The following is a 26,107-nucleotide window of genomic DNA, read 5'->3' as shown; positions in this document are numbered from 1 at the left end:
TAAAATCTTTCCTTGCAAAATCTCGTTTTTCTCTAGATTTGAACTCATTCCATTTGAGACAATCTTTGATAAGGTGACCTTTCTCACCACATTTGAAAGAAGCCACCGTTGAATAATATCTCTTCTTTTGAAAACGTTTTCTTTTAGCATTGTTGAACTTCTTAGGATTGTGACTATTGATCATATCCGCCATGTTACGTGAGTACATGGCTTGTTCGTCATCTCCATCATCTTTCTCATCACTTGAGGTTTATTTGAGAGCGAAACCTATAGCTTTGGAAATTTCACCCGGGCGCTTTGCGAGACATAACTCGTGTGCCATGAGTGAACCCATTAACTCATTGAGGGACAATTTGGACAGATCTTTAGCCTCCTCAATAGCCGTCACCTTTGGTTGCCATTTATCACTTAGGCTACGAAGGATCTTTCGGACTATATCCTCGGATTAGAACTCTCTACCTTGACCTTTAAGTTCATTGACAATACTAGAAAAGCGAGAAGAAATAAAATTGATTGACTCGTCTTTTATCATATTGAATATCTCATATTGTTGCATGAGAAGGTCAATACGATGCTTCTTGACTTGAGACGTTCCTTCATATGCAAGGTTTAAGGTGTCCCAAATCTCTTTAGTCGAGGTACATCCGGAGATGCGATTGATATCTTGTTCACCGATGGCTTTAGAATTTTTCTCGACTTTACGATAGTCAACCTCAACATAACTGTCCTCACTTTTTACGACATTGTTCCCATCAGAGTCAGTAACCGTTATAGCAAGGGGACCCTTTTGAATAATGACCCAACACTCATAATCCGTACTTTTGACGTAGTGTTCCATACGGTGCTTCCACCAGGAGTAGTTATCCCCTTTGAACATAGGGTACTTATTATGTTTCCCGTCCATGACTACAGGATCAACTCTCTGGTAATTAACCAGCTATGAAGAGCACAAGGCTCTGATACCAATTGAAGAGTCACGGGCGAGAGCACCTAAGAGGGGGAGGGGGTGAATTAGTTGTCTATTTAAAATTTAAGCTTACTGAAAGCTTCTTTAAAAACTCTTAAACACTTTAAACAATGCTTAAATGAAAGGAGAAGTCGATACTTAGAACTAGAGAGTTAGAAGTAATCAACAACGATTCAGCAAGCAAAAGTTACAGTGTACTCAACAGTTGATTCTGTAGATAAAAACGTGAGTAGAGTGTGCAGCGGAAATAAAATGAAATAGACACGATAAACGATGTTTTTAAAACTGGTTCGGTCACTACTCCGCGACCTACGTCCAGCGCTATTTTATTAAACGTCTCAGAAGTAAACTCATACAAACTAAGACCACCCCGAATAATAAAACAACTCCCCAACCTACTCCGGTTGCTAATGTTAAAAAGCTACTCCGCTTCCAAGACTTTTTCTTTGGGCTACTCCGCCGAAACACTCCGTGCTTAAAGCTACTCCGCAATACGGCTTTTGCTTTGGGCTACTCCGCCGAAAGACTCCGTGCTCAAAAGCTACTCTGCTTTTAAGACTTCATGCTTAAGGATAACTCTATCCTAAGACATTGGTTTGGTTCTACCCGGTTGTTACAAGACTCCACTTATCTCAATGTTGTTCAGTTAATTGAACGGAGGAGATAAAGTTTAAGTACAAAACACGGGATCTTTAAACACGAATAAACGACTAGGTGCAATACAATAACTCAATAAAAGACTCAAAAGATAAATAAACAAACTTGCAAAATGATTCAAAGATTTGAAATGATAAAAGGTTTTGCAAAGTTAATTTACTCGATTGAAAGCTTAAGTCTTTTTTCAGTTTTAAACTCGTTATTGCACACTTGTAAAAATGATTTAAGTAAGCTATTTATAATGTCCAAGTAGTATACTTTACACATTAAAATATCTTACACTCATAAGCACAAGTGATTAAAATAATGTAAGTAGTTTCCTTGGACAACATGCACAAGTCAACCGAAATCTTCTCCAAGCAACCGAGTATTCTTCCTCAAGAAATCGGTGCCTAAGAATGCAAGAAATCAGATTGTGCACACACACAAAACAGGTTGGGTTTTTCATCAAGAAACAAGCATAAATGGTTGTGTTTATGGGAACCATAAATATTTCCATAAATGTAAAAAACAAACAACCCATTTATAGAAAGTGTCTTATTGTGCAAGCACACTCCTTAGCAAGACATTGAAAGCTTTATTTTCTTCAAAAGACTTCAAAACATTTCCAAAAATCATTTGTGATATTTGAAAGCATTTTAACAAAGATTCAAATAATTTCGAAATATCTCTTTCAAAGACGAGCCTTAATTAACAGTTGACTGAACTGTTGTTTTTGCACCTAAACGTAAATTCGAGTTAAGGATCTCCTTACAATACATGACTTTAGCACTAATGACAATCTTCATTTTTGATCTTCATGATGACATTCTTGATAACCTTGAATTGACAATTGGAGCTTCATGCTACATGGTTAAAACTTAAGAGGCACACGATTAAATAACAATGAGATTAATTTGTCTAAAGGCATCATCAACATTAACTTAATCAAATTGGGTCTCTTCATATATATATATATATATATATATATATATAGTGACAAGTTCTCCCAAGTCCTTAATATCTTTTGAGTCCCTAAGTCTTTATTAGGGCCCTTGGATTAGGAGAAGGGAGAGTGGAGATTTGCCTACTTTAATCCCACTATAGGCGTGAAAAAAAAAGGAAATAGGTTGAGGAGGAGAGAGGATGTGTGTGTCAGTACTATTTCCTATTACCCACTGTGCACACACAAACACATCCATAATCATTTAACAACCTTTCTCAACACATTTCTAAACATACTCCACCAAAACACAATTTGAAAAAAAAACTCATCAGACTGGCGATAATTTAGAGCAAATCCTACTTTCTTCATTTATCATCTTCCTTTATCAGCTTCCTTTATCAGCTTCCTTTATTATCCTCCAATCTCAGAAACAAACAACAAGACCAACGTCCAACGTAAAAAATGACGGATTTGCAAATGATTCCATTTGGCCATGGTAATTATTGGATTGTTTTTTTTATTTTCTTCATTCAAAGTTAGTTTATATATCATGCTTTTATGAAAACATTAGGTTAGATATGAACAGTTGTTTAAATATGATGACGAAGTGTATTTTAGGTTATTTTTGAAGCTTGTTTTTTATTATGTAAAATCTGTAAATCCACTCTTTTAACATGAACTCCATCATTATAGAGTTCAATATCAACTCTGTGAATAATAAGTTAAACTTCTCGATGTTGGAGTTATTTATATGGTAGAGTTCAACATCATATTTCAGGTTTGAAATTTATTACAGTGAATATTGTATCTGCAACATGACTGTAAGAAGACGAATAAAGTTTAACTGTAACATTAAAAAGTGTAATAATAATGGGATGAAATTGTAATTTTAACTGCAAATGGTGTGATTTTAAGCCACCAAAGTATTATTGTAATTATTATGGTAGAATTGAATTTCAAAAGTGTAATATTTGTACCTTAAATTGAAATTGTCAAAATTGTAATTATAACTGATAAAAGTGTAATTATAACTGATAAAAGTGTAATTTTAACAGGTAAAAGTGTTATTGTAAGAGACAAAATATGTAAGTTTTCAAACTGTAATTCTAATAATAACAAGTATAATTGTAACAGACAAAAGTGTATTTATAAGAACCAAAGGGTTTATTCTAACAGAAAAGCTGTAAGTTTTGAAACTGTAATTGTAATAATAAAAAGTATAATTCTAAGAGATTAAACTGTAATTTTAACAGGTAAAATTGTTATCATAACAGGCAAACGTTCTAAATTTGTAAACAGTAATTCTAATAGTAAAACGTATAATTTTAACTGAGAAACGTGTAATTTTGACTAGTAAAAGTGTTATTGCAAAAGACAATTTCTGTAAGTTTTCAAACTGTAATTCTAATAGTAACAAGTATAATTGTAACAGACAAAAGTGTAATTTTAACAACCAAAGGGTTGATTGTAATGAGAAAAATTTGTAAGTTTATAAACTGTAATTGTAAAAGTAGAAAGTATAATTCTAACAGATAAAAGTGTAATGATAACTACGAAAAGTGTAATTTTAAGAAATATATAATTTTAACAAATATATAGGTTACTTTAAGTTGTTATGAAAACAATTGATAATAATTACGCTATTGTCAGATAATATTGAGCACAATGGAAAACGAAAGCCGAACGAAGAAGAATTTTGCAAAGACGTTGAAGCTAAGTTCACCCCCAATGTTGGTCAGGAATTTCTAGAAATAGAGGAAGCAGTGACATTTTATAGAATTTATGCTGTTGCTTGTGGTTTTGATGTGCGTAAGTACACGACTAAGAGATGGCGTGGAGGGGAGATCAAATCTAAACTGTTGGTTTGCAACCGGGAGGGGTTCAAACATAAGGGACAATTGGAGTGTAGTGGCGGCCAGGACTCAGGTAGGAGAGACAAAGTCAGGCGTGTTGGTTGCAAAGCGAGGATTAGGCTATTCGTGATGAATGGGGAATTAAGAATTGTGATTCCACAAAGTGGCCACAACCATGAACTCGTATCAGCCAGGGATAGAGAGTTTCAAAAGTTGGCTTGCAACATAACAGACTATCACAAAATGATAATCCTTTATAATTCAAGGGTGAGCTGATTAAAATTACACTTTTCTTGAATAAAATTACACTTGTTTTTGTTATAATTTCACTTTATTTTGTTAGAATTACACTTTTATCAACTAAAATTACACTTTTTGCGTCTACAATTACATTTTTTTCTTGTTAAAACAACACTTTTCTTTTTTTGAACTTATACATTTGTATCTGTTTTAATTATGTTTTTGTTGATTAAAATACGTACATCTAAAAGATTGTCAATAATCAACAGCTGAAGATAGGAGCTACGAAGACTTACAAAATTTTGAAGGAACATGTTAATGGGTTTGAAAACATCGGAGCTAGTTTGAATTCTTTTAAGAACTTTCACAGAGATGTGAAATGCTACATTCATGAACGGGACGGTCAGATGTTCGTGGACCACTTTAAGGAATTGGTTGTTAATAGACCAGGGTTCTTCTTTGACTATGATGTTGATTCTGACGGTAACCTTAGTAAAGCTATATGGGCCGACGGAATCGCTAGAAGGAACTACTCAGTTTTTGGGGATGTAGTGTCGTTCGATCCGACGTATTCCACCAATAAGTATGACATGTCCTTCACACCTTTCACCGGGGTTGATAATCATAAACGGTCAGTCACTTTCTGTGGAGCGCTTGTTGCTCATGAAGATGCAGACTCGTTTAAATGGGTTTTTAACCGTTTTCTGGCTGCGATGGGTGGCAAAGAGCCTAAGTACATTATCACCGATCAGGATCCTGGTATTCTTAAAGCGGTGCCATTGGTGTTCAAGACAGCGCGCCACCGCTATTGTATGTGGCATATCATGAACAAGGTTCCAAGCAAGTATGGAATGGCGAGAGATGATTATTCAGTGTTTCTAAAGAAATTGAATGCCATAATATGGGATGAAGACATTGAAGCGGCAGAGTTCGATGCAAAATGGGAAGAAATTGGCAGGGAACACAATGTTAATAACATTGACTGGTTCCAAGAAATGTACGCTAAAAGGAAGCAGTGGGTTATGGCTCATTGTAGGGACCTAGATATGGGGGGTGTTATGAGGACCACCCAAAGATCAGAGAGCGAAAATAGTTTTTTTAAGAGATTTGAGAGTAAGTCCGGAACATTAGTTGAGTTTTCGATGCGTTTTGTTTTGGCGCGATGGACCAACAAAGACACACACAAAAGCAGTTGACAATCGTAATGAGACACACTTTCCCTGTAATATCAACGCATCTAGCTATCGAAGTGCACGGGGCGCAAGTGTACAGCCATAAAGTATTCGAGGAATTTCAAGAAGAGGCCAAGTGCTCAATGGGTACTTGTAAAAGCAGAGGATTCACTGAGTGTGGCTCTTTAGAGCTGACCACTGTAAGAGATGCAAACAGGGATAGAAATTATGAGGTCACATACTGCCCAGGTATCATTCTGTAGCATTTGTTTGTTAAAATTATACTTTTATCCATTAAAATTATACTTTTGTTGATTAAAATTACACTTAGGGTTATTAGAATTATACTTTGGGATGTTAAAATAATACTTTGGGTTGCTAAAGTTATACTTTAATCCGTTAAAATTACACTTTTATTCATTAAAATTACACTTTGGATTGTTAAAATTACAAATTAGGTTAAAATTATACTGTGTTGTTAAAGTTATACTTTTTTCCGTTAAAATCACACTTTTATTGATTAAAATTACACTTTTGTGTATTACAGTCACACTTTCTTCTGACTGATTTATCTAACATATTACTCTATATTGTTGAACTAGATACATTGAAAGCCACTTGTAGCTGCAGAATGCTTGAGAGGAAAGGCATTCTTTGCCGGCATGTCATATGGATTTACTCGTCAAACGGAGTGAAGATTATTCCAGAACAATGTGTTGTTAAAAGATGGTGTAAAGATGCAAGGTTGTCTAAAATGTTCGATTGTAATGGTGAAGCAACTGAGGACGTTGATATAATAGATGGAAAACAGATTGCGATGTCAGTAATGTGGTCGGAGATTCATCAGACAGTTGGTATGCTCATTGGCAAATTGAAGAATGATGTCGACAACTTTTCTAGTCTAATTAGACAGTTTAAGGAGAAACTTTCACCATTAGCATCACCATTGAATAAACAACAACAGTTGGAGAAAATTCTTGGATGTTCTCCTAGTCAGGAGATAACAATTTTGCCGCCCTAGAAGTCAAAGAACAAGGGGAGCGGAAAGAGAATGTTGTCGATGAAGGAAAAAGCAGTTGCTTTGGCAAGGAAGCCAAAACGTATGTGTAAAAATTGCAAGCGATTAGCTAACCATGACAAAAGGAACTGCCCTAACCCATTCGCAGAGCACCCACCATTGTCGCAATCGTCAGCACCCTCGTCGGAAGAAGAAGAAGAAGAAGAAGAAGAAGAAGAAGAAGAAGCGGAAGAAGAAAGAAGAAGAAGAAGAAGAAGAAGAAGAAGAAGAAGAAGAAGAAGAAGAAGAAGAAGACGAAGAAGAAGGCATCTTAGAATAATCAATATAATACCTAATAATTAGTACATTTTTTTGGGTATGTCTACACAAAATACGAGGTACAACATGATATTTCGTATTGTGTTTAGACATCAAAGTGCCAGGAAGGCAACTGGTCGCCTTTGGTATTACAATGTATTTTGTTGAAGTATTTTTTATTGGACAAAACAGTTATAATGTGCAAAACCAGAACGTTGAATTTTTCACTCTTGACTATTATGACAAATTATGTCCTTACAATTACACATATCTAGGGAATAAAATTGCAATGGCCTCATATCTGCTTAGGGTAGGATTGTTATGATCAGAATTACACTTAAACTCCTTATAATTACAGAATATGCAATTTCAGTTACACTTCATCTATAGTAAAGCCTTATAACATAGTTAAGTGTTCATGCAAAAGTATAATTTTAACTTTGACAAGTGTAATTCTAAGGGCAAAAAGTATAATTCTAACGGACTAAAGTGTAATTGTAAGCTACAAAAGTATAATTTTAACTTTAAAAAGTATAATTTTAACGGACAAAAGTGTAATTGTAACAAACAAAAGTATAATTTTTACTTTAAAAAGTATTAAGTTTAACTGACAACCTTGTAATTTAAGCAATTACTGATAAATATTATTGCACCAACTTTTAACAGCATAACTATATTTTCATCATAAATAAAACACCTAAAATGACACTTTTGCCTTTTAAAATTACATTTATATTTTGTGTAATGTAAGGTCTATCTGTCACTGATATGGCCGGTTAGAATTACATTTCTGACGGTTAGAATTACACTTTTGTGTATTACAGCCACACTTTCTTTCGATCGATTTAACTAACATATTACTCACAATTGTTGAACTAAATACATTCTTTGCCGGCATGTCATATGTATTAACATAAAACACCTTGTCTTATAGAATGTTGAAAGATTGTTTACACAAAAACTGTCTAGATGAAGGTTGCTAACATCTGCAAATAATACAAAGTATGAAATAAGTGTTTACATAGCCAAGGCAATATTCCCACAAAAACTTAACTACTAAATTAAGGTTGTTATTTTTTCACATTTCTACGCTTCTGTTGTAATACCTTCCACAGTTTGTCCTTCGTGCTAACAAAAGCTTTGACCTTCTCGAGCACACCTTCGCGCAAAACGTTCATGTCTGCTAGAACGAGGGTAGCTATCAGCTGGATCACCAAATAGCGCCTTGATTTCTTCTTCTCAAGGTCTTCATGCTGGAAAGGAAGACCCTCGTATAAGAGCATAGCCATCATGGTGAACAAACCCGACTCTGGTTGGTTGAGAGTAGGTGACATCCCGCTGAAAGGTATCTGGCGCAACACATAATTAGGAATTTGCCGTGCCCTAGTGTTCTTCTTTTCCTTATCCCGTGATTCTAAATAATCACTCACTGCGCTAGCCTGAAAATGTACATAATTACCTCAACAAACTGATTGAACAAAAAAGATAGCATTCGGAAGAAAGGGATGGACAATAACTTACAATTAAACGCGCTGTTCTTCCAAACTGCGACTTTTTCAAATCAGAATGCCTTTGCCCGTCCAGCAAGTCGACTGTATTTGATTTGTGATTGATACATACGCATGCGAAATGGTCGTCAATGCAGAACAGGACAAATAGCAAGTCTGTTGTCAAGTTAAAGGTTCGCTCACTGTCGACGATGAAGGTGTCCCAGAGCTGGTACAGGTTGTCATAGTTGCTGTCTGATTGTGTGCCTGGTTGTTCAAACGTCTCAAGCAATCGCAACCGTATATCCTTTAAAAGACAATAGTGAACATGATTAATGTGGTTACTTTGTCACCTAAAATGACACTATTGTCCCTTAAAATTACACTTAACACGGTTAGAATGACACTTTTGTTGATTAAAAGAACTAAAGTGAAACATTCACATAATATAACTGTAAGTTAGAAAAGTGTCATTCTAAGTAACAAAGGTGTAATATAACTGGGCATAAATATGATGCAATGGTTAATGGATTTACCATGTGACGTATACCAAAGAATGACATCCTCATTTGGTCGCCATATTCCTCCTTCTTCAAATGGTTCATCAAAATCGACTAGCACTCGATGACGTTCAACGACATAAGGTTTTCAGGCAACAAGGACATAATGTCAGCTCTCTGAAGCGTTGCGTGACGGGTGTACCAGACCAGCTGTTCACTGCACTCCGTAATATTAAAGAAGTCGTTAATTAAAGTAGAACAAATGTGAAAAATAATTTGAGTATCCTTGATTAAAGAAGTCGTTAATTAAGACAGATTAACAGACCGTTCATCATAATTGTGGTCATCTAACAAGCAATAGTCGGCAACATGCTTCCTCCTCTGTTTAATATCCTTGATTAACGCTTGGTTGCTCCGGAGCATCTTCGACACCACATTTGTGTTGAGACCACCTCTACCACAGTCGAGAGAGTAGCCCAACCCGTCCCCGTTTCCACGAGGATGGCTCTTAACAGATGATAGCGCTTTACCAGATGGAATGCGCATGGCAACAGGTGTCGCCTCCATAACGGGCTCTTCAGATTCAGTTACGCGCGCACGTTTTGTGGATTCCGGCCCTATGTCACCATTTGTTTTCCTCTTAACAGCATTTAACTTTCTTGTCAACGGATGTCCAGCAGTTGCTTTGAAATAACCAACCCGCATCAAGATGTCCCGTCTAATACTGTTAATGTCACAGAGGACGAGTGTTGCAGCAATCTGAGCACGGTACAAACTCATAGCATCCTCTTTCCCGAGGTCACATTGAAAAGGGCTTCCGCGGTAGAACATCATATGTAGCATCATGAAAACACCACAGTCATTTCTCGAATATCCTTGAGCTTGCCAGATGAACTCTATGTTCACGATCTTAAACCCGCTGACCATTGCCCCCTTAGACAGCCCTTTAGACACCAAATACTTCCCCATTATATTTGCCTGAACATGAGTACTCGTCAGTGTGTTAACGAAGTACGACCCATATAAATTGGTTGACTTTTGGATATCGTACACTTACCGAAATACGCGCTATCCCTCCGTAAGGGAGCTTTTCTAATGGGTCATCGTATTTGCGGTTATCGAGGTAGTCAATCTGCTCGGTGAGAAAGTTGATGCACACGCAACTGTAGTGATCACCGTCACCAGATAACACGGGCAGAAAGATCTTCATCGTGTGTCGCTAAGATCAGAAAAAGGAAACCTTAAAAACCATGATAAAAGATTACATGTTTTGTTATGTACCATGTCCGTGTCAAGCTGGAATGGTGCACGACAGGTTTCAGCCCAGGCATCCCAGCCACCAAAAATGTCTTCATCTTTGTTCAATACTTTCCCTTGCTTTTGAGCCTTCCAAATAGACCTTGCGGGGTCCTTTAATTTGAAAAGTGTTAAATGCGTGATCAGATAATTAAAAGAGCTATTTTATAAAAATAAAGTGAAACTTTAACAAAAAAAAAGTGTACTGTTAACACAGAAGGGTAATGTTAAAAGTATAATTTACACAATAAAAAGTGTAATTCTAACGGCCAAAAGTATCATTTTAACAGACAAATGTGCAATTTTAACATATAAAAGAAGAATTTTAACTTTAAAAAGTATAATTCTAAAGGACAAATGTGTAATTTTAAGACACAAAGGTAACATTTGAACTTACAGTGTGACTTAGGCCAAAGAAACAACGGGATATGTCCGAAGGTTTCATGATGTGGTTGAGTAGCAAGCACCAACCATCAATAACACTTGTCATGATTTGCTGCCCAGGGTTCAAAGTTGCAATATCTTCCCGGGTAATGAAATAAAACTCGCTAAATTGGACCAAGCGTTCACTACAACAAAAAAATTCACTTAGTAAACAAATATATATATAATTAGGAATGTTAAGGGCCTCTTGTAAAAAATAATACACTTACAACTCGGAAAACGCATCTGACTGATTGAACGCATAGTCAATCAAGTATTTCCTGTCACTAAACATTGGCACTAAAAGCTCCTGACTGAATGCTAGGTTTCTCGTCGCAAAGCACAATTCAGGATTAGATGCCCCACAATCAATAGAACACCCAAGGTTCTCAATGACGTGATCCATGCACGGTAAGGGCTCACTCGAGTGAAGTAAAAAAGGATGGTAGCTCAGATCACTGTGAGGGACGTAGGGTACCGGGATAGGAATGTCGGCGTTCTCTGCCTCTGGTACTACGTCAGCTGTTACCTCTCTGGGCTCGATAGTCCCTCCCGAAGACTTCACGGCATCATCCTCCACTGCCGCATCTGTAATAAAAATAGTGTTATTTCATCATCAGATAGTAAGTGTAACTGTGGCAGAGAAAAAAAATAAAGTTTAGTAGACAAAATTATAATTCAAACAAAATAAAGTGTTATTTTTTCACAACAAAGTCTACTTTTAACTAAAAATAGTGTAATTCTAGCAGACAAAAGTGTAATTGTAAGCTTCAAAAGTATAATTTTAATTTAAAAAAGTGTAATTTTAGCAGAGAAAAATGTAATTCTAACACCATAAAGTGTTATTTTAACGAAAAATTGTCTAATTGCAAAAGACTAAAGTGTAATTCTTAGAAAAAAAAAAGTGTTATTGTAACTTAAAAAAGTGTAACTTTAGCGGAAAAAAATGTAATTCTAACAAAATAACTTCATCCATGGCACTTCTAAACTCTGAAGGTCAATGCATTAACTCCGTGATCCTTTAGTGCAGCCCCATCCACCACCTTTTCTACCACTGTCTGAGGACTTGTTTCCAAATTTGGCTCATCATTATTCCACCCCGTCTCATTTTCAGCATTCACAGATATTGGGTGCTCCTCGAACAGCGCGTTTCGTCCGCGAGAGAATATGAGTACTTGTCCATTCTACGTCCATAAATTCCTTTGTCTGCAACGCAAATACATATTCCGGCTGCTCGTTACCCTTTAACAACTGCTCATCATTCGTTGCGCATCCGTCGTTTCCGGCACCCTTTTCATAATGTTGTTCGGCTGCGCGCTCTGCGTCGCATATCTCAGATGTCAAGAATAGGAACTGAGTGGCAGGAGGTGCAACTTCTATGTTCTGAACTTCCACCAAAGCATTATCCGCCTTCTCAGCTCCGCGTAATCGGCCCACTAAATTCCAAAGATTTGAATCCACTTGTACAAAGATCGTCTAATGTTGCAGTAACCACTATTGTACTTGAACATTGAAGACCAACCTCAGCATTCCCCTTCCCAATCTTGTCATCGTCCTTGTCCGTCTCGGCATTCATAACTTCACTCACATGCACAACCGTTCCCGTAGCGTCCGGGGCCAATTTCACCAATTCTCGCTACCTCACCAATTCCTTGGTCTTCTCTCGGCCGCATTTCGCTCGGCGCTCTGCTTCAATAATCTCCGCAGACGAAAATAGGAATTGAGTGACAGGTGGATCAGCGTCGGTGGGCCCATCCTCCTCATTTTTATTGTCAGCTATCTAAGGTTCCCCGGCCATAGGCACCCCCATGTCCATAGTCTGCTCTTGTTCCTTTGCAGCAGCAGCATTCGCATAGAACTTCTTCTCAGCCTCACCAACCTCTTCTTTTGAATAATACTCTTCGAGAACTTCCCGGTCAAATTTAGGTGGTTCGTCAACAGCCACCTCCTTCCCAACTACCTTCCTCCTTTTGTAAATAACAGAAATATCACGAGTAGTACAAACGTCCACGTTGGTGTCCTTACTGTGATCGTCTCTGTTAGCAGCGTCCTTAAATTCAGGCGTGTTGTAAAATTGCACCGCCTCCATTATCTGTTGTGTAGACACCTCCCGTGCTTTCTCACTGGCTACTTCATCCGAAAAAATTGAGGCGGCCATCGTGCCTTCGAGGTCTGTACCAACATCTACAGTCACCTCTTTCTCATTATCGTATCCATCATCCTCTATGTCATCACTATCCTCCTCATCCTCAACATCATCACCATCCTCATCATCTCCCTCGTCCTCATCACCATTGTCCTCCTCTTCATCATCATCCCCAACCTGTTTCTCGTATCCGTCGTCATCTACCTCATCATTCTGATACTGATCACCTGGACTTTGTTGCAGCACAGGAGCTGATTTCACGGAATGATTTATTCGTTCAGCTATCTCCTGCATTTCCACAGCATAATCCTTCATCCTTTGGCTTTGAAAGAATGATTGCGTGCATTGTGTAGCGACAGGGTCACTAGAATAGTTCAGACCTCCTGTTAACCTTTTGAGCGTCATGGCTGCATCTGCATACCATGAATAGAAGACAGTAGCATTCCTTTGCATCTTCAAGTAAAGCTCATGCACATCCTACATTAAAATACAGATAATTGGACAAGTGTTCAGTCAAAAGTGTTCATTCAAAAGTATAATTTTAACCTTGACAAGTGTAATTCTAAGGGCAAAAAGTATAATTCTAACGGACTAAAGTGTAATTGTAAGCTACAAAAATATAATTTTAACTTTAAAAAGTATAATTTTAACGCACAAAAGTGTAATTGTAACAAACAAAAGTATAATTTTTACTTTAAAAAGTATAATTTTAACTGACAACCTTGTAATTTAAGCAATTACTGATTAATACCGCAATTACAATTGTAGTGTAATTGTAGTGAAAGAAAGAGTAACTTTAAAACATTAAAATTAGCCTTGACAAATAAACAAATAACACTTACATCTACACCCCGAGCTTTCAACTCCTCGTCATCATCAACACCAGAAGGGAGTTCAATCTCGATGAACTTCTTCCTGTCTGAAGTTGAAGTCACTTGTAATGCCGCATCACTAACCACATTTCCAATGGCCAACACTTGGCTGTCATTAGGCACCCCGCCAATACTTAACAGTTCTTTTTGAAGGCACCGACGATACTTGACCAAGGACCAAGTTAGCCGACCCAAACGGTTCTTGTCAAGCTCACCATGTAGTCTGTCAGAAAGCGTCTGCCGGTCCCAGTGCTTAATGAGAGGCATGCTTTGGCGACAACTCGTACCACGGAAATCGAAACGTTGAAAGTACGTAATCATTAAGAAGGGGATACACCCCAGCAGCGTCTGTTTATTTTCACCAGTAGCTGCCGCAGCCTTCACCAAATGTTCCAGCACATAAGTACACCAATCGTACTGCGTAATCGAGTCCACATCTTCAACAGCTCTCAAAAGCTTGAAGTCAACCCCACTGTATGACGTTGGAGTTAGGAATGATGACATGGCGAGCAGAACAAACAGCCTGCAGAATTGAGGACCTCCTTTTTTGTATTTTTTTTTTAAAATATCTTGGAAGACAATTCCTAAATTAATGCCTTCGTTAACCCCTTTTATGTTGTACGCTTTTCGCCATTTATCCTTCAATTGCTTGTTCTCCGGCGCTTGAGAATCCTTTTGGCGGCCCGTAGGTACTAGATCAACAGTTTTAGGACCAAGTGGTAACATAAAACAGTCATACACGTCATGCTTGGTGACCATGAACTCCTTATCCTTAGCTGCCCGAAAAATATACGATTCATCACTGAATGCTTTCAGAAAATCTTTAACATGACCCATCGGATATGTTTTGAGCTTAAGCTCCAGAATACCACCGAAATCGATCCTCCGCATCTCATCTGTGCATCATTAAGCTTTTCAACGAGCTCAACAAGTCGCTTCGGCCAAGACTTGATGACCACCTTTGCAATTTTGTTCGTGGTGGTTTGGCTGGTTTGGCCTCAACAAGTCGCTTATTCAACTTGACAGCACCTTTGCTTTTTTGGTCTTGCCGATTTACCCTCATTTCCATCCGACATCCGTTAACATTACTCAAAATTAATTGTTGAGACAAAAAAAAAATTACTACAAAAAAAGATTAAATTGTAGCAGCATAAAGTGTAATTATAGCAGCCACAAGTGTAATTCTAACAAAATAAAGGTGTAATTATAGCAGCCACAAGTGTAATTCTAAAAAAATAAAGTGTTATTTTAACAGGCAACAGTGTAATCTCAGCAAAAAAAAAAAGTGTGATTGTAGCAGCATAAAGTGTTATTTTAGCAACAAAAGTGTAATTCTAACAAAATCAAATGTTATTTTAACAGACAAAAGTGTAATTTTAACAAACAAAAGTGTAATTGTAGCAGACGAAAGTGTAATTCTAACAAAATAAAGTGTTATTTTAACAGGCAACAATGACATTTTAGCAAAAAAAAGTGTGATTGTAGCAGCATAAAGTGTTATTTTAGCAACAAAAGTGTAATTCTAACAAAATCAAATGTTATTTTAACAGACAAAAGTGTAATTTCAACAGAAAAAAGTGTAATTTTAGCTGACAAAAGTGTAATTCTAACAAGATAAAGTGTTATTTTAATAGGCAACAGTGTAATTTTAGCAAAAAAAAGTGTAATTGTAGCAGCATAAAGTGTTATTTTAGCAACAAAAGTGTAATTCTAACAAAAGGGTAATCAAAAGTGGGATTTCTCCATAAAAAAAAATGGATAAACTGTAATTTTAACAGAGAAAGAGTAATTGTAAGCAACAAAAGTAGGATTTTTCAAAAAACTCTGACTAATCTTAATGAATATGAACATATATGCTAAAAACGTTAGTTGACAAAATACAGTGATAAAAAATAAATGTCCTACATGTCCTAAATGTGCTAAAAATAACTGGCTAATCAAAATGAAGAAACCAAATACAGTGATCAAATAGAACAGTACATCAACAATGGTGACAAAATACAGTGATCAAATACAGTCCAATTACATAACAATGTCCAATAAATTAAAAAAAACGTCTAAATAAATGAAGAGAAAAAATCATAAAACTCTTAAAACCCAAAAAACAAATCATAAAACTCAAAAAACCCAAAAAAAAATACCTTCTGAAGTAATATGAATGGACGAAAATGGCAGCTTGCAAGTGAGAAAAGAAAATGGAGAAAAAAACGATAATAAGGTAACAAAAAAAGCGATAAAATTGGGGGATTTAGAGAGCAGTTTCGTTCTTAAATGGTTGAAATTAATGGGTTTTAATTTGGGGGAAATATTTTGGGGGAAAATTACTTTTGCATAATAGAGAGATGATAAATGGGGGGAAGTTAGTAGGACGTGTGTGTGATGTTTTGATTGACAACCTGCATGCATGCTAATACCCTATGAGTGGTAGGAGGAGAGAGGTAATTATTTTAGCCATTAGAATAATATTATTAGTTGCTTTTTACTTTTAATCTAAGTCATTCAATAACATGATCTAAGGGTAGACAATATAACTCATGGACTCACATGTAAGACATGGACTTAGTTGATCTTATTACTATATATATATATATATATATATATATATATATATATATATATATATATATATATATATATATATAGTGTCAAGTTCTAATAAGTCCTTCATAATATTTGAGTCCCTAAGTCTTTATTAGAGCCATAGGATCTTCTAAATGAACCGTCTGGATGAAGTTTGTAATATAGGGTCTTTAGGCGTTGGAAAAAAAAGGAAAATAGGATTAGCATGAGAGAGGGAGTTGTGTCAGGGGACAAAGCTATTACCCACTGTTTATTGTCAACATGCATGTATTTTCTATAACACTTCCTCAACACAATATCAGCAACAACCACCAAATTTAAAATGCACAAAAAAAAAACATCAAATTTCTTCCTCTCTTTCATGGCGATAACATCCCAAAAACCGCCCTTCAACTAAATTTAAAATCCCGTTTCAACAAGAACAACAATTTGCCAACAAGAACAACAATTTCATATCTCCCAATAATCTTACATGGTCATAATTTGTAGCAAATAAAGTTATTTGTTTTGATCCTACCATTTTCAGCATATCAAAGGTACGCGAAGATCTTTAGTCAAGAACAACAACAAGCCTGATAAAATGCGTACTCCAACATCAACAATGGCTGACATGCAAGTTGTAACAGTGATCGATGGTAATTATTAACATTTAATAATTTTTTATCTGTTTATGTTTTAAAAATCTGAACTCTCTATATTAAAAATGAAATACTTGAAAACAATGAACATACATATGAACAAGTTTTGTAGAGCAAATTTTGTAGAGTGTAGAGCAAGTTTTGTAGAGCAAGTTTTGTAACCTAATTCATGTACAGTGTAACATTCTTGACATCAATGTGTATTGTTTGTATTTTGGTGGATTGTTTGTATTTTGGTAATAGGTTTAAATTTGACTTTAGGTTCAAATATTACATTTTTTCCCGCTGAAATTTACGTATCAACACGTGAGTTTGAAAATACGCTTTTTGTTACTTGGAATTAAACATATTTCAGTTAAAATTACAGTTTCTGAAATTAGAGTTACATAATGGAAAAGTTAAAAATATTCTATTGCAGAAATGGATAAGTTACACTTTAATTTACTGAAGTTACAATTTTCTTGATTAAAGTTACACTTATTTGGGTGAGTGCTTGAGGTAGTCTTTGGCTCTCTATTTATGACACCAATCTATGGAATTAGACTTTTATTATCTAACATTACACTTTTGTTAATTACAGTTATACTTATTTGGAATTACGCTTTTGTCTGTTAGAATTACACTTTGTTCTATTAAAATTACACTTATTTATATTGTGCTGAAATTACAGTTTTTATTGTTAAAATTACACTTTTGCCTGTTAGAATTACACTTTGTTCTATTAAAATTACACTTATTTATATTGTGCTGAAATTACACTTTTGATTGTTAAAATTACCATTTTGATTTTTAGAATTACACTTTTTTATATTGCAGTCACACATATTTATATAGTGCTGAAATTTCAGTTTTTATGTTACAGTTACACTTGCGTATATCATTCATTTACAGCTCAAATGCAACTGAACTGATTATCAGAAAATCATTATCCTTTATAATTGTAGGGTGTGTCACGTAGTTAGCCTTTTATTACAATTACACTTATTTGGAATTACACTTTTTCCTGTTAGAATTACACTTAGTTCTATTAAAATTACACTTATTTATATTGTGCTGAAATTACACTTTTGATTTTTAGAATTACACCTTTGACAGTTAGAATTACACTTTTTTATATAACACTTTTTAAAATTACACTTGTTTGGGGGCATCATAAAGATGTTTCCTATGCTGATGCCTTAAACTATATCATTCATTTACAGCTGAAGATAGGAGCAACGAAGACATACAAAATGTTGAAAGAACACGTCAATGGTTTTGAGAACATTGGAGCTAGCCTAAATGATTTTAAGAACTTTCACAGAAATGTGAAATGTTACATTCATGAACGGGATGGCCAATTGTTCATAGATCACTTTAAGGAAATGGCTGTAAATAAGGAAGGGTTCTTCTTTGACAATGATGTTGACTCTGACGGTAGCTTGAGTAGAGCTATTTGGGCTGACAGTGTTGCAAGAAGGAATTACTCTGATTTTGGGGATTGTGTGTCGTTCGATCCAACGTATACAACCAACAAGTATGATATGGCCTTCACACCGTTCACCGGGGTGGATAACCATAAGCGGTCTGTCACATTCTGTGCAGCCCTTATCGCACATGAGGACGCTGATTCCTTTCAGTGGGTTTTGAAACATTTCCTGGTGGCAATGGGTGGAAAGGAGCCTAATTATATTATTACCTATCAGGATCCAGGCATTTTGAAAGCGGTGCCACTTGTGTTCAAGAAAGCGAGGCACCGATTTTGCATGTGGCATATCATGAACAAAGTGCCTACTAAGTATGGGGTGACAAGAGAAGATTATATTGTATTTATAAGGAAAATAAATACCATTATATGGGATGAGGACATTGAAGCTGCAGAATTCGATGCCAGATGGGAAGAGATAGGCGAAGAACATGGACTCAATAACATTGACTGGTTTAAAGAAATGTTCTCGAAAAGGAACCAGTGGGTAATGGCACATTGCAGGGACCTAGAGATGGGAGCTATTATGAGGACGACCGAAAGATCAGAGAGTAAAAATAGTTTTTTTAAAAGATTTGAGGGCAAATCAGGTACATTGCTTGAGTTTTTGCTGCGTTTTAAGAGTGCTATGGACCAACAACGGCATACGCATAAGAAGCTTGACAACGAAGACAAGCACACTTCTCCTAAATTGGAGACGCATTTGGCTCTTGAGGCTGACGCTGCAAAGGTGTACACTCATAAAGTTTTTAAGGAGTTCCAAGAGGAGGCCAAGTATTCGATTGATACATGTAAGAGTAGAGGTTTTGCCGAAATCGACTCTTTAGAGGTGACTACTGTAAGAGATGCAAGCAGGGACAAGAATTACGATGTTACGTACTGCCCAGGTAAAAGCCTTGAGTACTGAAGTTCTGATCTTTTTCCTGCTTGAAGTTACATTATAGTGACACTTAGTAAGTTTAAAAGTGTAATTCTAGATAAAAAAAATAAACACCTTATGGAAAGAAAGTATAACTTCAACGAGACTATGTAAATAAGTGAAACTATAATATTAAAAAGTGTAATTCTAGCAGACAAAAGTATAATTTTAACAATAAAAAGTGTAATTGCAGTACTATATAAATAAGTGTAACTGTAATGGTAAAAAGTATAATTCTAATAACAAAAACTGTAATTCTAACAACAAAAAGTGTAATTTTAGTAATGAAAAGTGTTACACTAACTCTTACTTGAAATTACACATTTTCCTATTGTAATTATGAAATTTATAGCTGTGACTATCTAACAATTTACTATATATTGGTGAACTAGTTACGTATAAAGCAAGTTGCAAATTGAGAGAATGCTTGAAAGGAAGGGAATTTGTGCGGGCATATAATATGGATTTACTCATCTAACGGAGTGAAGACTATACCGGATGAGTATGTTGTGAACAGATGGTGTAAAGATGCACTCCGGTCAAAATCCTTCAATTGTAATGGTGATCCACCAAGAGATTGATATAATAGATGCCAAGCAGATTTCCATGTCAAAAATGTGGTCCGAAGTACACCAGATACGGTTGGGATCTTGATGGGAAGAAGCAAGGAAGTAGTTGATGACTTTTCGTCTCTCATAAAAGATTTTAAGGACAAATGGCACCATTAGGTTCACAAATGAATAAAGAACAAAGCAAATGGTTGCGCTTATTGGTCGTTCTACTACTCAGAAGTAACTATATTTCCACCAAAGAAATCGAAAAATAAGGGAAGTGGAAAGAGACTCTTGTCGAGTAAGACTAAAGCAATAGCCTTGGCGATGAAGCCGGAGCGCATGTGTAAAAATTGTAAGCAATTAGCGAATCACGACAAGAGGAATTGTCCTAACCCTTTTGCACAACACCCACCTACTCCACCAGCATCTGGGGCATCATTTGGGGAAGAATCAGAAGCAGAAGAAGAAGAAGAAGAAGAAGAAGAAGAGGTAGAAGCAGAAGAAGAAGAAGAAGAAGAAGAAGAAGAAGAAGAAGAAGAAGAAGAAGAAGAAGAAGAAGAAGAAGAGTAAGAGTAATTGTAATTCTGATGTATAATTGAGCAACCATGAGGTCCTTTTGGCTAATTTATTTTGTAATTCCCCAGGACAAGCTTTTGGTTGTATAATTATTCACCAGTTATAACATTTCGTACTTAAAGTTACACTTTGTGTGATCAGAGTTACACTTTTTTTGATTAGAATTACACTTTATCTGGTCAGAATAACAATTATTTTGAAGTACCATTTTATCTTTGTTAAAGTCGTAATTTTGGTGACTTATATTGTAATTCAACTGGAATTGCTTTTGGTTGGATAATTACGCACAAGTTATAACATTCACTTGTTAAAGTTACACTGTGTGTTCACACTTAAAGTTTATTTGATTAGAATTACACTTTGTGTGATCAGAATTACACTTTTGTTGATTAGAATTACACTTTATCTGATCAGAATAACAATTAATTTGAAGTACCATTTTATCTTTGTTAAAGTCCTAATTTTGGTGACTTATATTGTAATTCAACTGGAATTGCTTTTGGTTGGAAAATTACAGTTTCTTTGATTAGAAATACACTTTATCAGTGCTTCAGAATGACAATTAATTTGAAGTAACATCTTATCTTCATTAAAGGCAGAAAACGCCAAAATAAGTACAAAGTTCAAAGTCAGAAAATGATCCAACTTACATTGTTACACCTAATTAACTGTCACATGATGCTAGCTATCAACAAGATAATTTCATACAGAGCATCATTCAAAATTAGATTGTCAAACTAACACTTGTTATTTTTTTTGCCACCCTTGTTAATCCTACGCTTGCTTTGCACGTCTTGGAATAATTTGTCTTTGCTAACAATAAAGGTCTCCACCTTCTTCTGAACAGCAGGTCGTATGATGTTCATGTCAGCTAGTACAAGTGTTGCGACTAGCTGTATCACCAAATAACGCCTTGCAACCTTCCTTTCCATGTCCGGATGCTCAAATGAAAAACCCTCGTACAATAGCATCGCCATCATGGTGAACAGACCAGACTCTGGTATGTTGAGAACACTTGAGACACCACTAAACGGTATCTAGCGGACTATAAAATTGACAATCTCTTTTCCTTTGTCAAAAATTTCTTGAGTCCAAGTAGTCGCTCATTAAACTTCCCTGAAAATATTTGAACGTACATTAAAAAGATTATTATATTAACATGTTTAGATGGCAAGATTTGGAGGACAACGTACAATTACACGAGTCGCCTTTCCCATGAGTGATCTGTCCAAATCTGCATGCCGCTGGTGGTCAAGCAAGTCAATGGTCCGTGCTCTGGAATTGATACATACACATGCCCAATGGTCGCTGATGTTGAATGGGACAAAGAGTAAATCTGTATTCATGTCAGCAGTTCGATTACTGTCGACGATGAAGGTGTCCCACACCTTGAACAGTTTATCAACCAGGTTCTCCTGCTGTGTGCCTGTGCCCTGCTGCTCAAAAGTACCCAACAATACAAGAAACATCTCCTAAACAAGCAAACAGTGACAATTAACTATAAGTAACAGCTTTAAGTGAAAGTATAACTCTAATAAGAAAAACGATCGCTTATAAAGCGAATCGTATCACAAAAGTTGAATGACTAAAGCACGTATAAATAAAACTATATAAGAGTAACTTTAATTACCATGTGCCTGATACCGAGAAATGCCATCCTTGCCTCTTTACCGTATTCCTCCTTCTCTAACTGGTTCAGCAATATCGACCAACACTCGATCACATTCCACGTCATTGGTCTATCAGGGGCCATAGACATTAGGTCCTTCCGCTGTAGCTTAGCGTGCCTAGTGTACCAAACTAATTGCTCAGTGCGAACGTAATAACATAAAACAAAACTGAGTGAAAAATTGACATGAGTGAAAAATTGACATTTTCAGATAGCGTCATTTACAGTAGGTGAAATTCATGAAAACAGACCCATCATCGAAAATTTTGGACATCCACCAAATTGGCCCACAAAATATCCTTTATCAAACTTTGGTTGTAACTTCAACCACACTATATAAATAAGTATAACAGTAATATTAAAAAGTATAATTCTATTACACAAAAGTATAATTTTAACAATCAAAAGTGTAATTTCAGCACAATATAAAAAAGTGTCATTCTAACGGTAAAAAGTGTAATTCTATTAACAGAAACTGTAATTCTTATAACAGAAAGTGTAATTTTAAAAATCAAAGGTGTAATTTTAAAAATTAAATCAAAACTAGGTGAAGTTCATGAAAACTGACCCATCATCGAAATTTTGGTCATCCACCAAGCAGTAGTCAGCAACGTGCTTTCTGAACGTTTTAATATCCTTTATCAAACTTTGGTTGTTCCGGAGCAGCTTGGACACCACTTGAGTCTTGCCACCACCATTACGCCAATCAAGTGAACAGCCCAACCCATCCCCCTTCCCACGAGGGTGGCTCTTTACGACAGATAGTTTTTGGCCAGAAGGTGGCCGCATACTAACAGGCGTAACTACCAGGGCAGGCTCTTCAGTCTCTGAAGCACTGACATGCTTGCTGCTGCTAGCCCCAATATCAGCAACTGTTTTTCTCTTATTGGCATCCAAGTTGATAGTCAGTGGATAAGAAGCAACCTCTTTGAAAGCATCAACACGGCGTAATACATCTTCCCTTTCCTTGTTAATGTCACATAGGACAAGGGTTGCGCGTAATCTCAAAGACGAAACAGTTCATATTCACGGTCTTCCCAAGGCCACATTCAAACAGTTCCCAAAATAAAACATCATTGTAAGCATCATATAAACACCACAGTCATTTCTCGAATAACCAACTTTTTGCCAACTGAATTGAATGTTAACGAGCTTAAAATCAGCGAGCTTTGAGCCTTTAGACAGACCTTTACTCACCAAATACTTCCCCATTAACGCAACCTGATATATGCATATACATGTGTGTGTGTGTGTTAGGTAGACAGTTCTTTAGAAAAAAATGATTTCTCAAAATTGAGTACTTTATAGCAAAATTACCGTAATAAGTGCAATCCCACCATAAGGCAGCTTTTCTAAGTCTTCATCATACTTACGGTTGTCAAGGTACTCAATTTGCTCGGTTAAGAAGTTAATGCACACACTGTTTGTAATGATCACCATCACCGGATAATACAGGGAGAAAGATCTCGAACATATATATGTAATGTTTGGCGAAACATTGTACGAATAATGCTTACATGCCCTATCTTGAAATATGAAGAACTCACCATATCGAGTCTGTTTTGAAATGGTGAAGAACTCACCATATCGCCCAATGTCCAAACCCACCGAAAACATCTTCATCTTTATTCAACACTTTTCCTTTCTTCTTGTCCTTCCAAATATACCGCGCCTTGATCCTAATGTTGCGATAAGAAAGATGATGTTGTCGAGAAAAGGTTGATAAATACCAAAAGTGTAATTCTAACAACCAAAAGTGCAATTTTAATGACATTAGTAGCTATATAATCGTAATGATAAAAGTGTAATTCTAAGCACAAAAAGTGTAATTCTAACAACCAAAAGTGTAATTTCAAAGCAATATATAAGCGTGATGATGAGAAGTGTAACTCTAACAACAAAAAGTGTAATTTTAACAACCAAAAGTGTAATTTCATCAATATATAAATGTAATGATAAAAGCGTAATTCTAACAACAAAAAGTGTAATTTTAACAAAGAAAATGTGTAATTTCAGCAATATGTAAAGACAATGTAATCAGAATACGTAAAGACTGTCATTTCAGCACACACAAAAGTGTAATTTTTGTAGAGAAAAGTGTAATTATATTCTAACAAAGAATTGTTCCGAACCATAATGTAGCAATTACCTTGCAACACAAATTTAATTAACACAAGAATGACTTACTGTGTGACTCATGCCGAAGAAACAACGGGATACAACTGTAGGCTTCATGATATGCTTGAGAAGTAGGCACCAACCATCAATTACACTAGTCATAATTTGCTGCATGGGCCTCAGAGTGACAATGTCTTCCCGGGTTATGAACCAAAACTCGTTAAATGTTACCAAATGTTCCCTGCAAAATCAATATTTAATTAGCAAAAACAATCTCAATATATACATAACCATTTATAAGAACAAAATGCATCAATTACTCACAATTTGTCAAACGCATCTGATTCATTAAACACATAATCAATCACATCTTTCCTCCTACTGAACACTGGGTCAAGGGTATGGTTACTCCAATCCGATACAAACGTGACGATCTTTCGATCGGGAGCGAGTGCACCGCATGATCTATCGAACAACCAAGGTTCTCAATGACGTGCTCCATGCAGGGTAAGACCTCGGACGAGTGAAGTAAAAATGGATGGTAGCTTAGATCACTATAGGGCACGTACGGTTGGGACGGGGATCTCCACATGCGTTGCCCCGCACCTACGGTGCCGCAACCTCGCCGATCTCGGGCTCCCCTTTCTCTTGAACCGAAGCATAACGAAAAGCGCATCTAACTCTGCAGTGGGATATACGGTGCACGTAAACTCGAGTGACTTTACGGGCGAATCTCGCACGTTAACTTCAATCTAGTTGAACAATAGTGACTCTTAGTAAATTTATTTTTGTAATGCTAAAAAGTATAATTCTAAAAAGTGTAACTATAATGCTAAAAATTTCAGTACTATATAAATAAGTGTAACTGTAATGCTAAAAAGTATAATTCTAATAACAGAAACCGTAATTCTAACAACAAATAAAGTGTAATGGTAAAAGCGTAATTCTAACAACGAAAAGTATAATTCTAACAACCAAAAGTGTTATTTCAATACTATATAAATAAGTGTAACTGTAATGGTAAAAAGTATAATTCTAATAACAGAAACTGTAATTCTAACAACAAAAAGCGTAATTTTAAAAATCAAAAGTGTTAATTTAACAAATAAAGTGTAATGGTAAAAACTGTAATTCTAACAACGAAAAGTGTAATTTTTACAACAAAAAGTGTAATTTCAAATATTTCTGTTAGAAACTGTAATTCTAACAGAACTGAATCTCTAACCACTCAAAAAGGAAATGCATATCAAAACTATAAATGATTACCTCCATGATCCTTCACTGCCACGTCCTCAATCGCAGTCTCAACCGCATTGTCCACCACATTCTCCACCAAATCATCCACCACATGCTTTCCAACAACAACCAGATTATTTGCTGCATCATTATCTTCAGGAATATCCTCGTCTTCATTTCCAAATAACTCATCAATCACGTCATTCACTTTCCCAGGGTCTACTGTTGCAACCTCACCAGGTTCAGACTGCCCTTTATCTTGAACCGCACCCCAACGAAAGGCCTCATCTACTTCAAAGCGAGAGACCAAAAAAGTAAGTGGTAAGTCGAATGACTTTTCGGTCGCATCCTGCGGTGTAACCTCCACTGGGGATGAACAATAGCAGACACGTTACGAAATTTGAATAAATAAGTCAAATGTCTCCTCCAAAATGTAATTTCAGGAAAAATACTAATTTGAAGTTCAACATAAAAAAATGGATTCAAACAAAACTAATAA

The 26,107-nt window shown here is 36.0% G+C and overlaps 2 protein-coding genes across 2 annotated transcripts; one reads left to right on the top strand and one right to left on the bottom strand.

The window, feature by feature from the left end:
- Positions 1–445: 445 nt before the first annotated feature.
- On the bottom strand, positions 446–904 carry LOC141601891 (uncharacterized). The gene has a single exon (XM_074422201.1). It carries the CDS (start codon positions 902–904, stop codon positions 446–448), a length of 459 nt encoding a protein of 152 aa, XP_074278302.1.
- Positions 905–18,303: 17,399 nt separating this feature from the next.
- On the top strand, positions 18,304–19,443 carry LOC141601890 (protein FAR-RED IMPAIRED RESPONSE 1-like). The gene has a single exon (XM_074422200.1). It carries the CDS (start codon positions 18,304–18,306, stop codon positions 19,441–19,443), a length of 1,140 nt encoding a protein of 379 aa, XP_074278301.1.
- Positions 19,444–26,107: the final 6,664 nt, after the last annotated feature.

Source organism: Silene latifolia, chromosome 9, assembly GCF_048544455.1.
Source record: "Silene latifolia isolate original U9 population chromosome 9, ASM4854445v1, whole genome shotgun sequence".
Classification (NCBI taxonomy): domain Eukaryota; kingdom Viridiplantae; phylum Streptophyta; class Magnoliopsida; order Caryophyllales; family Caryophyllaceae; genus Silene; species Silene latifolia.
Note: the sequence above shows the minus strand (reverse complement) of the source record. Positions and strands in the feature narration are given on the sequence as shown.